Raw genomic sequence first — 15,957 nt, 5'->3', positions numbered from 1 at the left:
TAGCTCTAGAACGGTTAGCCTGCATGGGGAAATTAGGCATCTTATAAGTCCTATCTTCAAACTTTACGTTACTTGAAATCATTTCCTGATTTTACATGGGCTGTTTGTTTATTGTATTTATTTGAACTATTTAGCTGGTCATTTTTTTTTGATTTGTCTTAATGTGCAGCACTTAGTTACTGTTTTGAAAATAAAAATAAGTTTATTATCATGATCATTATTAATGTATAAACGTGTAAGACGAATTTTAGTTGTAGCTGGATGTTTTGTATACTTTGATTTCAATGATGAACACGTACTGTACTGTAGTCATAGTGGTGTGTTGAACCGGAAGAATGTGTCCTTGACGCACTTACCTTGATTTGTCTGTTGTCGCTTGCTTTTCGGTGTTCTTCCTCTTGTTGGTGTGTGGGTAATTGCGCAAAGTAAATGAAAATATCTTTTTGTTTTACTCAATTTAATTCACCTCTGCCTCGGGTAGCAGAGGTGTGTCTGCCTGCGGTGAGAGCTGTTCGCTCTCCTTACACACCTGTGTCCATTACCACTTAATTGCGTGACGTGACGTCACCATCAAGTCACCGCCCACCTTGTGACGTTGTGTGTGGGCTACCTCCTTTCCGCCCTCGATTACAGGAGAAATAAAAATGGCGGTAGGCTATTACAACAGAAAAGACATGACAACAAAGTACACGTTTTACTCAAACAGGCCTGCTGTCGCCGTAGCTCCTCCGTGAGTTAAGTAATGAGCTTAAGTGGCCGTGTAACTGTAGTTTATTGCTGGCTAAATGAGCGGGAAGGGAAACTAACGGTCCGGCTGCGCCGCCGCCTCACCTGCGTCGCACCCGTCTCCTTGGATACAACGCGCGCGCACCGCCGTGCGTCATCTACCTCGCGCCGCCCGCTTTGCGAATGAGTGGGACGTTACACGGTGCCCGTGCCACTGGTGCTCTCCGCGGCGCCGTTACCAAGGGGCGAGTGAAACATAGTGATGAGCGACACCTTACTTCTGCGTTCGCAAACACACGAGGGATGTTTTCCGGGAATGGGAACAGGACCAATAACGAAGAACGAGACTCGGTGAGAGGACCGAGCCGAAGAGCGAGGCGGTGACGACACAGAGGTCGAGAGGACAGCCCGAGGGAGAATCGATAACAGGGTGTGAGAGAGAGAGAGAGAGAGAGAGAGAGAGAGGGACCGGCCGATGTGCGCCACTGAAGACCAAATGAGCTGAGAGAAGTGGCTGCGCGCACGTTTGCGGACTTTTGGTGGACTGCTGCCCGGTCGATGAGGACCCCCTCTCTGGACAGGTGCGTGCACCCCTCTGCCTCTATTCTGCGGTCATGTGGGTTGAGACACACGAGCTAAACAACACACGTCCTCAGGACTGTGGAGTTATCTCACAGGTTTTAACAACCTTAGGAAAAATATTCATAACAGTTTTGTAAGGTCACTGTGTCAGACGGACAGTGGCGGGGAGAAACACAAAATGCTTCTTATGTTCACGTTAGAAACACTTAAGTCACTACTTTCGATTTGAAGTGGTGACTTTGCAAACCGTCTATTCCCTTTGACAGGTGACAGCAAACCGACTGCCCCAATGGAGAAATATGAAAAGCTGGCCAAGATTGGCGAGGGCTCCTACGGTGTGGTGTTCAAGTGCAAACACAGGGACACTGGCCAGATAGTGGCCATCAAGAAGTTTGTGGAATCCGAAGACGACCCGGTCATCAAGAAGATAGCGCTGAGAGAAATACGCATGCTGAAGGTGAGAAGAGATAAGTATCATCCAATAGTATCAGGTTTGGTTCACGTCGAACTCTGTCTGCAGACACACAAGTACGCTCATTAAGTTACTATTATTAAGTCATTAGGTTAGTCAATTTTTCATTTGTCATGCATTATTATGACTGTTGAAATTGTTTATCATTATCTTTAAACTACGATGTTTTAAATATAAAGCTGTGCACAATATTAGAAGGCAGCAGAAAAAAAGGGGGGTGTTGAGGTGGTTAGGTCCTCCGATCGTCTGTGCTGACAGTGAGCGTCCATGTTCTCTGTTGGTCCCGCAGCAGCTGAAACACGTGAACCTGGTCAACCTGCTGGAGGTCTTCAGGAGGAAACGCCGGCTCCACTTGGTGTTTGAGTTCTGTGAACAGACGGTCCTCAACGAGCTGGACAAACACCCTCGAGGGTAGGTTGGGGGCAACGCAGGGAGACCTGAACAGGCCCATTCCCTCTCCGTGAGCTGTTTGAATTAGAACAGTGAGTTATGCTTGATATACTGACGGGCCACATACTTGGAAGGTGGAAGATCAGTCAACTGTTTGGTTTCCACTATGAGAATCCATGACAAAATTGCAGCGGTGAAATGGCTTAGGTATAATTTTGAGGTACACATACAGTACTTAACCTGAGTACTTAACTTGAATACTACAATTTGTGTCTATTGATATATGGTTTATATCTATTATCACTACAAATCTTTCCTGCTTTTACTCCATTGCCCTTATTTAACAGCTATAGGTACGAGGTACTTTGAAGATTTCACACACAAAACTTATGGCCAGTTTATAGAGGCTTTATTAAAGATTAAACTACCCAAACAATAGTTAAAATTAGGTCCCTCTACAACATTAAAATGCTACTTACATATGAATGCATCAGTGATAATCATTAAGGAATATAATACACAATATATTAATATAACACTGCCTTCATGCAGCTTACTTTTGTTGCTGTTCTTATCTTTAATTTTAAAATTGTATACAGTGAATAACGGCTCATACTAACTCTGCTACTACAAAAGTGGGCCCCTCTTTTGAAGCAGTCATCTGTTTAGCATCAGTTAACTTGTGTGTATATTTAGTCGTAAGAGCACTGCTGAAGAAAGGGGCAGAGGAAAGGAACGAGGTAAATATAAAAGAGGGAGCTAAGACTGTTGCCAAGAGATTTCAAAGATGTCAAATGTTGGTAGTAGTTTTTCCTTTTCCTTGCAAGACTGTGTAGCAGAAACTCAAGCTGCTCCTGAAAACAAAGGCGCTGTTACTGTTAGAGACAGGCCTAAGGTTACTAGGGTGACAAAAGGGCTGTGTAGAGCACCACTGCTTCTTTAAAAATCCCTGAAAGGATAGATTAGGAAAAACATGTTTTTGTTTCACTTAAAACAATCAGTATTTCTCTTTCTCTCTGCAGAGTACCTGAGGCGCAGCTGAAAAGCATAGTGTGGCAGACTCTGCAGGCTGTTAACTTCTGCCACAAGCACAATGTCAGTGTATTCTTCATGTGGTATTTGATTTCAGATTTTCTTAGGTTTTCATATATTTGCAAGCGTAATCTTATTTCAGTTTAGTTCATGTGTTAACTGTTGCTGCTCACAGAACTGCTTGAAATGTTTTTTCCTGCGACGATAATTTACAAATTCCAAGAGCTTCACTAAACCAACTTATATAACAAAACCAAGTTATACCTGCAAACTAAGGGATTTAGTGTGGAACATGTCTTAGAGCTGACTGAAGCTTTCCATCTGGAGCCCATAGGTTTGAATAATAAAATGTGTATAGGTTTTCTTATCTCTTGCCATTGTTCCTCCTCATTAATTCCTATTCTGTCAGCTTAATACGAGCCTCTTTCTCTGTCACCAAGAGACTGTGGATCATGTTGCCCAAATCCCTGATCCTGAACGTTTGTGTTCCAGTGCATCCACCGCGATGTGAAGCCAGAGAACATCCTCCTGACCAAAACCGGAGTCATCAAGCTCTGCGACTTTGGCTTCGCCCGCATCCTGAGTAGGTTTATCCAGAGAGCCAGGGCATTTATGAGCATTTAGTGTTAATGTATCTCTAATGAAATATTCAGCGTGGAACCTGTATCATCTCTTGCCGATGGCCTCCTCACTTCAGTGTTTCAGTAAATGCATTACACAGGACGGACCATTCAGCCTGTTAGTGTGTCTCTGTGCAGCGTGTCTCTGTTTACCCTCCCTGCCTTAGGTTTCGGTGTTGTGTTACCATACAGTAACATGTAGTCATTCATTATGCCTTGTAATCCCCTCCTCTACAATCTATGCGTTATTTAGTGTTCATTATTCAGCATCTAAGTGTACGTGTGTTCGTTCATCTCCATCTGTTGGTATACTCAGCGGGACCAGAGGATGACTACACAGACTACGTAGCGACCCGCTGGTACCGGGCCCCTGAACTGCTGGTGGGGGACACTCAGTACGGGCCTCCTGTGGACGTGTGGGCACTGGGCTGTGTTTTCGCAGAGCTGCTCAATGGGAATCCACTCTGGCCCGGGAAGTCTGACGTTGATCAGCTCTACCTCATCCGAAAAACTCTAGGTACTGAGAAACTTCACTTGCATGTTTATGAAGATCTGTTCTACAGATTGCATGTGGCATTACAAGTCCCAAGATCAGCAGATGGATTCACTAGTAGTTGATTTTTTTCTATATTCTAGATGAACTCACATTCCTTCTATGACAGAGTGATAGAGATAAAGAACAACTTGAACTCTTTTACGATGGGCTTGTCTTGTGGGTTTGTTGAAATGACACAGAAATCATGCCTTGCTGTTTTTTTATTATTATCATTATTTTGAGGGCCTGTTTCAGATCTTAACTGAACATTTTTAATGTTTCTTGTGGATTTAAAGGTTTGCAAACCATTTACATTTACACACACATACTTGTAGGATTCTGACTTTTCTCATCTCTGACCTCAGGTGACCTGATCCCTCGTCACCAGCAGGTGTTCCGCTCTAACGTTTTCTTCAGTGGAGTCAGTATTCCTGAACCTGACACGACGGTACAAACCCGCTGATACCTCTGGGGATGCATATGGACTTGATGGAGACGAGATGACGTGTGAAGGTGTACTGATCCCACATTTACTTTTGTTCTTAGGAACCTTTGGAAAAGCGCTTCCACGGAGTGTCTCTTCAAGCCCTCCATGTCATGAAGGTATGTTATGTTTTACATGTATTACGAGTCTGACTGATGTGCCAGCAGGATATTATCAGCCAGACTAAGCTCATCACAGATAATTATCAGCAACTGTACAAATTGGCTGATTTGTACAGAATATCTGTGGAGTTGCTGTAGGGAAAAGCTAAACTTCTATTTATGTAATGGCAGTATTGTCGGTCTTGGTCATAATGCATTAACTACCATTTTTAAGATATCGGCTAATAATAATGAAACCTGGATATCTGTATTGGTCACCCTCTTTTGTGCAGCAGACAAATGTAAACAAAATGATGATTGAAAAAATGCCAAATATTTGAAAATGCTAATGCCCCATGCTAACTCTGTACATGTTTGTGTGAGCAGTCCTGCCTGGTGATGGACCCCTCTCTCCGACTGTCCTGTGTAGAACTGCTGGAGCTGCCTTACTTCCAGGAAGAAGGGGGAGCCAACTGGGGCCGCGAGGGTGAGCGCCCAGGAAGACGACACGACAAAGGCTTCCGACGCAGACAGGCAGGGGTATGTGTGGAACACGGTGGCTTAATCCTGTGAGGAGTTGTTTCCATGAGCCCAAATTTACCACACTGTGCACGTGGATGCAGCCAAGCATGTCCTTGAATTGGTCACATTTTTACCTGGTTTAACCCTCGGACATCCACTTATACTCCACCCCAAAATCTGCCTTTTTTATGGAAATGATTCACCTCTTTAGGCTTGAAACGTGCTGATAGGTGCTTGTACCTATCAAAATTTAGGTACAAGCACTTTTCTGCTTAAGCTCCTTTCAGACATGTGCTGAAGTCCAGCCATTTTCCTGAGATTTTCTGCTTGTGCTGTGTGTGTGGACGCAAATTCCCACAAATGTTGCATTTTTTCTGCCAGCCCTTGTGAGAATACAGCAGGGACATGTCAAAGCAAGCTATTGGGCATGTTGATGACTGTAAACAAAAAACACTCCTTTCCCCCAGCGAAATTATCATTATTGTGTCCTGCCTTCTGCTTTCTCTACCCAGACGTCACAGAATGATTCGGAAATGTTTCTGTTGGTGTGAACACGTCTGACTCGGACAATCTCCTGCTGCATTTGTCATATGTGGACAGCAATCTTGGCAAAATGTCTGCACCAATTTTTGCAGACATTTTCCAGAGTTCTTATCTGAAAACAACTTTACTGAACTTTCACCACTAGCCACCCTGTTAAAGCCTCATCTTGATAATAAACTACAATAACCACCTTGTACATATCAAGTTGTAGTTTACATCCATGTCTGTACAGACTCAAATATGTATTGAAGACTAAAAAGGTAGTTGATTCATTTTGTCCAAGTGAGCTTATGAATTCTTGAATTATGACCAAATACATGTTTTGTGAGGTCGCATTGACATTCACCTTTGATCACCAAAATCGAATCGGTTCATCCTTGAGTCCAAGTCAACGTTTGTACCAGATTTGAAGAAATTCCCTCAAGGCATTCCTGAGATATCGCATTTACGCTAGAGGGACAGACAACCCGAAAACATATTGCCACTTCACTACGGATAGTTTGTGTGGTTTGCTCATGAGATCTCTCTCTCTCTCTCTCTATAGGCACAGTACCTGCCTCAGTTACTGAACAGCAACGTCTCACCAGCACCAGATGTCAAGAAACAGGTGAAGCACAAATATCACCTGCCCAACATTTAACTAAGCGACCAACTGGTCTTACTTGTGGCTGAACTGAGAGATGTGGACTTCTGCTATGATTTGTATAAAAGCTTTGAATACACATACGGTATATTCTTGGTGAGAGAGTCAGAAAGACTATTTTAATCTAAACTTAACCACAGACATCAACTTAATGTTCTTTACAGAACAAACAATAGTGGGGACATTTAGAGTTGCAGGTTAGGCAACACTCAAACACACAGTTTGCACCAAACACAATTGAAACTGCACTTGCACTATTCTTTAAAATCCTATGCAATATCTAAGAATCACCAGTGTGCCATCATCACTTGGACATAGGTACCAGAGTTCTCTAGTTTTCCAGCACAGTCAAGTTTTAACAACTGATCCCCGTGTAGGTTCATATTGGCTACAGGTTAGGAGTAATCAATCTAACAAGTTAATCAATAAAACTTGATTTCAATAGAATCTTTTTTCCGATGTGTTTTATTGCACAAATATAGGATGACTAAATGCATGTATCTTTAGGTTCAGTGAACATGTTTGTATATTTCTACAATATAACCAAAAGATAGAAAGCAGTCCGCATCCACACACTGACAGCCTGACACGTCGCTTGATGGATCACCTGACCTTGAACTTATCAAATTACTGACGTAACCTCTTCGTCAAACCTCACTGTGCTATGTGCTGTAAACCAGCAGGTCTTAATCCAGGGTTAGGTGGGTTAACATAAAATATGTCTTGTTTATCATTGAAATAAAAGGTCATACGATTCTTTTCACGCTTTGCGTTTTTCCTACTCCTAACACTTTAAATCAAACACAAATTCCACCTCATGAGATGATACTGTATATCAGCATGACAGTACACTTTAGAAAAGGGGAAATACTGATAAACTGTGTGTACACTGTATATTCTGAAGTGTAATCAAACTCAAAAAGTGAGGGGGAAAAAAGTGAAATGTCAAACATGTCATTCAAGACTAAGTGAGGTATTTTTTTTAATCTTTGGTTTACCTTTTCAAATATTCTGTAAAAACTTTAACCCTTTGTTAAACCTAAACCCACCTGACAGACAGACACTGAATATGTATAAACGTGGTTAAATGAGACCATTTTGGTCTTGGAAAACGTTACAGGCACAGGAGAACGAAATATTAAGTAGTTGTAATTGATCTAAGCTGGCATTAAAATGATCCATTTTTCAGAGGTTGAAGGCCAGACGAAAGGTTGAAAATGCAGGATTGCGCTGTGAAATATTTAATTCCGCTGCGTGGCAATGATATTGTACATGCGGGGCACATTGGCGAAGCTGCTGTGCTCGGGGCTCAGGTCTACACTGTCGGGTCCTGCAGGGTGAGAAAAGGTGAAGTGCTGCAGGAGTGACACCAGGAAGAGGAAAATCTCCATGCGAGCGAGGGACTCTCCAACACAAGCTCTCTTTCCTGAGAAATAACAAGCCAGTGAGAGTGAGAATAAAGTTAATACGTGACATAAATGCGAAATCATTGCATGGGTTGGGTTTGGAAATAGCTTCTCAAACATATTTTAGCCCCAAACACAAAAATCTGTGAAAATAAGATGGCCCAAAGTCCAGCCACGTTTAATAATGATCAATAACGGGGAAATCGACTTGGTAATTTACCTGCAGAAAATGGCAGGAATGCAGGATTTTTCTTAAAGTTGCCGTTTTGGTCCAGGAAGTGCTGCGGGTCGAATGACCAAGGGGTTGCCCACTGTTTATCCTCTTTCAACACAGAGTGCAACAGGGGAACAATCATTGTATCCTGTTGACACGCGACAATGAATCAGATGGAACATTTACTATCTGGTAAAAAAAAAAAAATAGTATCAACAACACTTGATGCGGTGAAACCGGACTACCTTGGGAATTATGTAACCCCTGAATGAGATGTCCTTGATGGCGTAGTGCGGGAGGCTCATGGGGACGATATCCAATAGACGCTGGATTTCATGGAGAACTGCATCTGTAAAGGGGAGTGACTTCCTGTCCTCCATAAAGGGACAGCGCCCCTGTCCAATAACTGTGTCAATCTCCTGCTGCATCTTTTCTTCAAAACGGGGAAAAAACAGCTATTTAACTAGTGCAGAGACAAATTCTTGATTAATCACTTAGTAAATCATCAAAAAGAATATATCAAAGAATACATATATGTGAACCTACAATGAGTGTAAAATCGACATGTTTGATTAAAGGGAGTTAAAGCAATTGTCCCGTTTCTGGATTTACTTTGAAACTGGTTCCATATGACGTACCCTGTGTTTTGGGGTGTTTGATCAGTACACTTAGTGCAAATCTGATAGTTGAGCTGGTGGTTTCTGTTCCTGCCAAATAAAGGTTCAACACTGTGGACACCAAGTTGTCATAGTGGAACTCAGTTGTGGGATTGTGCTTTTCCTGAAAGGACAAAAATTAGAACCTTTTAACCTTAAAAACTCAGGATGTTCAAATGCACTCGAGTGAGTTCATCTGTGCACGTAGTGTTCAAAAGATCTCAGCATTTGCACAACTCAGTATTTTATTATAACCAGAGGCTTATTCTGGTTGATGAAGCCGACAATACTGTACCTGACGGACTCTAGTGAGGAAGCAGTCGATGTAGTCTCTGGGTGAGCTTGGGTCCAGTGTTTCCTTGTGCTCCTGGATCTTTTTCATGATAAACTCTCGCAGCTCATCAATTCTGGCAATCACTTTGTGCTGTCGCCCCGGCAGCCTCTGCATCAGCCAAGGGAAGACGTTGTACAGCTGTGAGGGACAGGGGAAGGACTCGTTGAATGACGTGTGTAAGCTGAGTAAAAAATACTGTACCAAACTGTTGTATTTGACCGGTTACACAGATAACAATGCACGGTCCATTTCTGCAAACAAACGTCAAATTATTCCCTAAGGGGAATGAACCCAACCCTCTACGAGCTTAGAAGGGGAGGGGGTTGAGGCGAGGGGGAAGCCTACTCAGTAGTCCTTGGCATTTAGAGGCATCACCACTAGATGCCGCTACATCCCACACACTGGTCCTTGAACTTGTAATGTAACATTGCATTTAGAAAAAAAAGAGAGGAAAAGACAAATGTTCTTTATCGAAAAATGCAAATTCAAACCTACTACGTTGCTGCACGTCAAACACAACATGAAAATAAGGTTAATAAACTCTAGAAGTGATTTTATTTACAAAATTAATCTATCAGTCAGGTTCCCTCAATACAAACCTTCAAAACGAGAGGGTTGGAGTCATGTTATACTATTATGTATTCCTAGTAATAATGAGATCTTTCACCAACCTCTGTTTGGCAGAACTATTACAAATCCTTCAACTATTACTGACTACTAGTAATTTTAGTTGTAGATATTAAAGAAATCATGAATCAGTGTTTCAAATTGATAGTAAGTATATTTTTTATGAGACTGAATGAGTGAATTTGCATTCCTTTACCTTACATTTAGGGAGGAGGCCCCAAAGAACTTAGATATTAATTTGTTATTTTTAACTGCAAATAGCTGATAAGACGTTGCACCTACAGAGCCTGACAAAAGTGATGCTCCAGGTGAAGCAGTGTACTGGAAGCACAACAACACACAAGTCTCCAGCTAAGTAATGGTTCTCTCAAACCACCCACCCACCCACCATGCCCTCTGCACCTCCTCCTCTTACCTGACCGAGGGGACTGCTGCCAAATTTCAGGGTCTCGGAAATTGTGTGCAGAAGGTAGAGGAAGTTGTCATCGTCGTAGCTGAAGCGCTGACTGAACACCAGGCAGCAGATCACGTTGGACACAGTGCAACTCAAGAAGAAGGTCGGATCAAAAGATGTACCTGGGGGAAAAAAGTGCACAGTCAGAACTGTGCCTTAACAGAACAGATCTTGCGCATTCAAAAGTGCCACAAACACCATTTTGACTTGTATATTGATATGAGCTCAGTTTTATTGAAAATGATTTATCAAACACAAAGTGACAAAGTGCTATACACGGAATCACCATTTAGCTGTTGTCGTTTTTGTTGTTGCAGACTCAAAATATCAAACCCCTTATTTGGCACAGTGTATTCCACACCCAGCTCAGCTCAAGTCAAGTTGAAATCGAATGCTTTGTTTCCAGTTTATTTAAGCATGTGTAAAGACATTGAATGCTGTATACCTGACAGATACAGAAACAAAGCGCACCCAGATGTGCACAGTCATTCTCAAACATACTACACATACCTCCGGTATCGTTTATGCGGGCCACCAGATGTTTGCTCTCCTCCTGGATCCACGCTTCCATCCCCTTGCGTCCCATTCCAAAGTCTCGGAGAGTTGTGAGGGTGAAACGACGCAACTGCCGCCAGCGCTCTCCATTACTGATCGCCAAACCTTGGAAAAATTAATAATGTTAGTGGGAAGAAAGAACATTTGGCCTCTACTTTCAAGAGGGAAAAGGGAAGACCCACCAATAATTCCACGGACGCATTTGGGAAGTGTTCAATAGTTAAATCCACTTTCTGGATAAATATCCAGACTTCAAACTTTTGGCCAGATGAAATCAGTGAAACAAAGATCTGATGTTAAGTACAGAAAATGTTCGACTCAAACATGCTGACATGGTACAACAAAGCATCACAAAATGTTCTACAATACCATAGCCCTTGGTGGCTCTATTCAAGAAAGGAATAGGGGCTCTGCCAGTGAAGTCATCCGCTTGGTCCACCAGCGCCTCCTTGACGGCGTCGTACCCCACCAGAACCACGGTGCGCTGTCGGCCCAGGTACACAGTCAACACGGGGCCGTAGCTTTCACTGAGCTGGAGGTCAAACATAACAACAGACAGACATGCATTGGATTCTTGTACAGGCCTACAGAGGTGGACCCCAGAGCAAACACACCCTGAGTGCACTGCAGTGAGGGGAACAGACACACTGGGACTCTCAACAAACATTATCATTGACACACACACAGGTCATATAAACACCAACTATATCCATAACCATATCAAAAGTACATTTGGTCATAAAATATCTCTTAATGAGTGAGGCGAGGTTGGAAAATCATATTATTTGTATTGCATCTTTCATAGAAGAAAAGCAGCTCACAGAGTTTACAATAGATAAAGTACATGCAGGAGTGCTTCACAATAACGTTATGTTCATTCTGTCCAACAGGGATACAGTGCCAAAATGAATATAACATAAAATGTCCTATTATGTTCTTGATGTTTTATTTAATTTTTTTTTAAGTATTTCCATGGCTTTATGAGGTCCTATTTTAAAAAATGAAGGAGAAGAAGATTGGAAATAGAACCCAGTTGATAATAATAATAATATTAAGAAGAAGAGTAAAAGATATAGGATTTTTTTTAAAAGGAAGATGAAGAATATATGGACTGTATAACACTGAATAACATTAAAAATAATAATATACTAAAAATGAGTCTAATAATAATACTAAGCATAATTATAATAGTTTAAAAATAGAATACATAGAAAGTGTCAAATTAATTGTAAAACAAACAAAAAAATCTGTGTGAGAAAAGTCAAAGTCAGAAATAAGTTTTTGTTTTGTGCTTTCTTACTGTAATTGACTATGATTTGAGTTCTTCCTCTGCTACGGCTGCGAGCCTCCTGTAAACCCGCCGCAGTCAGCTGATCCGTCGTGTGTCCGAAGGCATGTTGTCAACAAGGAAATGATCAACTCCCTTGCAACATGCAGCCAAACGGCGACCTTCTGTTTTTTTGTTTTTTTTCCTTCTTTATTTTTCTTCCCTTACAAAAAAAAAAAACTGGGCAAAAGCAACGGGCCGCTGTGCGAGTCTCACCTTGCGCATGGTCTTGAACGGGGCTCGTTTGTCCATCTGCAGCAGGTTTCCTATCACGGGCAGACCGGACGGGCCCGGAGGGAGGCGAGCGTGTCCACGGCTCTTCAGGCTCAGCAGCCACAGCAGAGCAGCGACCAGTGCCGCAGCTAAGACCACCGTGACCTCCATGGCGGAGGCTCTGCGTCGTTCGGGAGAGCAGTGTTGCACAACACTGCAGGAAAAAAACACTGCGTGTGTGTTGGTGTCCCACCCGGCCCGGGGCCCGCCCATCAAGGATGTGTCCCTCCCAGTAGAACTTATCACTAGTTAGGGGTTATGTGCTCTATCCAAATATGTATTTTCTTTTCAGCCATCTTGCACCATTTGTACATTGACTATCATTTTTCAATCTTGAGAGAATTGGCTCCATTTCTGATCATTTGATAGTGAAAGTTAAAGGGCCCATATTATGCCCCCTTTTACACAAGTTACATTGGTTTTCAGGTGTGTTCACTACATGTCTTTGCCCATTCCATGTCAAAACACCTCAAGGATCAAGCCACACAGCACCCTCCTCTTCATGTATAAACGCCGGCAGCCGCGAGGTCCGCCGGCAGCAAGCCGGGAGCCGCGACCGACCGCCGGCAGACGCGATCTGTTTTTCCGCACTTCAAGGGGGAGATGCTCAGGTTGGGGGCGTGGTCGCCCCAGTAGCAGGAGTCAACTTACATCACTTGACGCCCGGCCTGTGAAGGGCTCGTTTACAGACCGTCTGCACGATCTACCCAAACCACGAATCAACGACTCATTGTTTTCTTTTCATTCTCCGTGGGCTGGCAGACCCCCCAGATAACCAAATATACGTGGAGACAGGCTGAAAAGGTGCCTGGAGCATAATATGGCCCCTTTAAAGTGAAGCCAATGCGGAAGTGCCTGAAGCCTGCATTCCCTGGAATCACCAGCAGAGGGGGACTCCGCTGGTTGCGGAAAGAAGTCTAGGAGGAAATGACTCCACTTCAAAACTTGATTTATAACGTCAGTAAACATTTTCCTTGAGGAGTTTATGGATCAATCGCTAGTTTTGAGTCTTCTTCAATACAGCATGATGTTCATTGAGTAGATGATGGTCCCATTTAGAGTAATATAGATGTTAAAGCAGGGTATGCATTGGAGCGTGGATACAGCGTGATTCACTGCTAGTACATACCAATAGGTGCATTGTTGCAGTCCCTTTGTGAAATGGGACGTCCCTGACAACACTTACAGTGACATGCGCACAGGGCAGACATTCAATGCCTTGCGCTGTCCACCACATCGTCATCTTTGGTGATTTTGATTTGATCAAATCTGTGAAACATCTCCATGAATGAGCTCTCCAACCTATCCCATAACTGGGAAAAATCAGGGTCTGGACACGGAGCTAATGAAGATAACAGCCAAGAAAACTGACGCATGTCAAATATGAAAATGCTTTCACCCCTGCAATGTTGCAGGGTACAGACTCTAAAGAATACTATATCTTGAACTCGAGAATACCTTGGGAATTGTGTAACCCCTGAAAGAGATGTCCCGCAGTGCGTAGTGAAAGAGGGAGGCCAAGCGGGACGAGGTCCAGGAAACGCTGCACCTCGTGGATGATGGCATTTGTGAAATGGAGGGACTTCCTGTCCTCGATGCTGGGGCAACGGTCTTTTCCAATCACACTGTCAATCTCCTGCTGCATTTTCTCTGTAAAAGGCAAATAACAAAATGAAAAAAATCCCCTCTGGTCTGTTTTAATCAGTGTTATTACGTGGCCGTGTGTAACTGTGAAAATAAGACGACCGTGACTTCTGTCAGGGGACCTACGCTGCGGGTCTGGGTATTTGATTAGCACACTGAGGGCGTATCTGATGGTGGAGCTTGTGGTTTCTGTTCCCGCAATGAACCGATTCATCACTGTCGATTTCAGGTTGTCATAGTGGAACTCCGTTGCGGAATTGTGCTTTTCCTGAGAGGACAAAGACGTAATAGTGCAATGAGATGCACCTGCTGCTTAAAATACACTTCAAGCAGCAGGTGCCAGAAGCCCACCTGGGTTTTTGGAACATTTGAATGATTAAACAATAAAATCAGGCATAGCTACACAAAGAACACAATATAGTGACAAAGATAATGTGAAGGGATTGTTTTGATTGGACAAATAAGTGTTTTATGATTAAAGTTATGTCGCTCAGTGTGGTCTCATGCGACCTGACGCACTTTCAAACCTGGTTCATTTGGATGAGGAAGCAGTCGATGTAGTCCCGTCCAGTGTCTCCTGATGCTCTTGGATATTGATCTTGATAAACTCTCTCAACTCCTTAAATCGGGCAAAGATGTAGTGCTGGTGGCCGGGGAAGACGCTCCATCAACCAGGGAAAGATGTCGTACTTCTATGGGAGGGAATTGTAAAACAATAATCTCACTATATGTCTTATAAGGACACCAGAATGAAGCGATTGTATTTGGAGGACCATCAGCTCCCACCTCCGCTCACCTGACCCAGAGGGCTACTGGCGAACTTTAGAATATCAGACAGGGTGTCGAGAAGATGCAGGAACTGCTCGTCTTCGTAACCGAAGCGCTGGCCAAACACCAGGCAGCAGATCACATTGGACACGTTGCGGCTCAACAGCAGCACTGGGTCAAAGGGTGTGGCTGGACGGGGACGAGGAAAACACAGTTGGTCTCGTCTGTTAGTAGTCATAAGAAAACATATTTGAAATAAATTAACAATAATACCTAAGTCGTATTCACCCGTATGACACGAAAATGTAATTGAGGCTTGACATTTTACAATTTAATGATGAACTTTATTATAAATAACTATAAATGGGAAAAAACAAATATAACCAAATATATAGAATTTGATTTAAGAAAATAAACATAATTGCAAAGTAAAAGTTTTCATGTCAGCAAACTTCCAAATTTCAAACTGGGAGAAAAGTTTGCATGTTCAAAAGATTATTTTTGGTTTATCAAAACTTGGGTTCTGCCGTGTTGAAATGCTTGAAGCATTGAGCTTGAAAGCACAATCATTGGCCTTGTGTTGTTTTCTTAGACATCAATACTAACTATTCGGTACAGTTGCTCCGTGGTGGATTTTCAATCATTTCATTTAATTATTAAACGTTAATGATCAATATTTAATAGAAAATACATATAACATGGAATTTCCCACTGATAACTTGATCACCTCCAGTGGAACACGTGGTATTTGTTAAAGTTAAAGTGCAGCTTAAAATGCCCTATTTCGTTGTCTTTGTAAATCAAGGCTGTGACTGGAGCCTCAGCGGGAGGTTTTGCAGGATATGTAACATATTCAGTGTTAACTTTGCACAAACTTCTATCAGAAAGAGATAAGGAAGTCCATGACGCTCTGCGCTCGTCTGCTCGTCTCTCAGCGGGTCTCTCATTTACACCCACTGTCCCCCTGTGACCTGCACCTTCATCCCAAATATTTGAACACTTGATGGGGGGCTGGCCCGAGCGCTGCAGTGGGCCACAGGTGAACCGTG

At 42.8% G+C, this 15,957-nt stretch overlaps 2 protein-coding genes and 1 pseudogene across 4 annotated transcripts; 1 reads left to right on the top strand and 2 right to left on the bottom strand.

Moving 5' to 3' along the window:
• Positions 1-613: 613 nt before the first annotated feature.
• LOC118299717 (cyclin-dependent kinase-like 1) lies at positions 614-7,410 on the top strand. Of its 3 annotated transcripts, none has more exons than XM_035623670.2 (10): positions 614-1,307; positions 1,575-1,765; positions 2,073-2,191; positions 3,193-3,265; positions 3,695-3,785; positions 4,139-4,339; positions 4,723-4,805; positions 4,904-4,960; positions 5,330-5,482; positions 6,552-7,410. In XM_035623670.2, the coding sequence occupies exons 2-10, from the start codon at positions 1,598-1,600 to the stop codon at positions 6,645-6,647; spliced, it is 1,041 nt and encodes a 346-aa protein (XP_035479563.1). In that variant the 5' UTR covers positions 614-1,307; positions 1,575-1,597; the 3' UTR covers positions 6,648-7,410. The 3 variants fall into 3 exon arrangements, with proteins under 3 accessions (XP_035479563.1, XP_035479564.1, XP_035479562.1); XM_035623671.2 differs by having other exon boundaries at positions 615-1,307; positions 2,070-2,191; positions 5,373-5,482; XM_035623669.2 differs by having other exon boundaries at positions 617-1,307; positions 2,070-2,191.
• On the bottom strand, positions 7,098-12,684 carry LOC118299715 (cytochrome P450 2G1). The gene is made up of 9 exons (XM_035623667.2): positions 12,440-12,684; positions 11,266-11,428; positions 10,852-11,001; positions 10,303-10,463; positions 9,222-9,398; positions 8,909-9,050; positions 8,516-8,703; positions 8,277-8,418; positions 7,098-8,076 (listed from the first exon to the last, which is right to left on the bottom strand). The coding sequence occupies exons 1-9, from the start codon at positions 12,605-12,607 to the stop codon at positions 7,892-7,894; spliced, it is 1,476 nt and encodes a 491-aa protein (XP_035479560.1). The 5' UTR covers positions 12,608-12,684; the 3' UTR covers positions 7,098-7,891.
• Positions 12,685-13,707: 1,023 nt separating this feature from the next.
• LOC118299523 overlaps positions 13,708-15,957 on the bottom strand; it is a 2,837-nt pseudogene continuing 587 nt past the window's right edge.

Source organism: Scophthalmus maximus, chromosome 11 (assembly GCF_022379125.1).
Source record: "Scophthalmus maximus strain ysfricsl-2021 chromosome 11, ASM2237912v1, whole genome shotgun sequence".
Taxonomy (NCBI): Eukaryota; Metazoa; Chordata; class Actinopteri; order Pleuronectiformes; family Scophthalmidae; genus Scophthalmus; species Scophthalmus maximus.
This window is presented reverse-complemented; position numbering and strand designations above follow the sequence as displayed.

Excerpts from the sequence above, each read along its gene's own strand:
- LOC118299717 (XM_035623669.2), top strand. The coding sequence starts at position 1,598 with ATGGAGAAATATGAAAAGCTGGCCAAGATTGGCGAGGGCTCCTACGGT. Across the intron at positions 4,806-4,903 it reads TTCCTGAACCTGACACGACG|GAACCTTTGGAAAAGCGCTT; the intron begins GTACAAACCCGC and ends TTTTGTTCTTAG. Across the intron at positions 4,961-5,329 it reads AAGCCCTCCATGTCATGAAG|TCCTGCCTGGTGATGGACCC; the intron begins GTATGTTATGTT and ends TTGTGTGAGCAG.
- LOC118299715 (XM_035623667.2), bottom strand. The coding sequence starts at position 12,607 with ATGGAGGTCACGGTGGTCTTAGCTGCGGCACTGGTCGCTGCTCTGCTG. Across the intron at positions 9,399-10,302 it reads GCAGCAGTCCCCTCGGTCAG|CTGTACAACGTCTTCCCTTG; the intron begins GTAAGAGGAGGA and ends TGTCCCTCACAG. Across the intron at positions 9,051-9,221 it reads TCCTCACTAGAGTCCGTCAG|GAAAAGCACAATCCCACAAC; the intron begins GTACAGTATTGT and ends TTGTCCTTTCAG.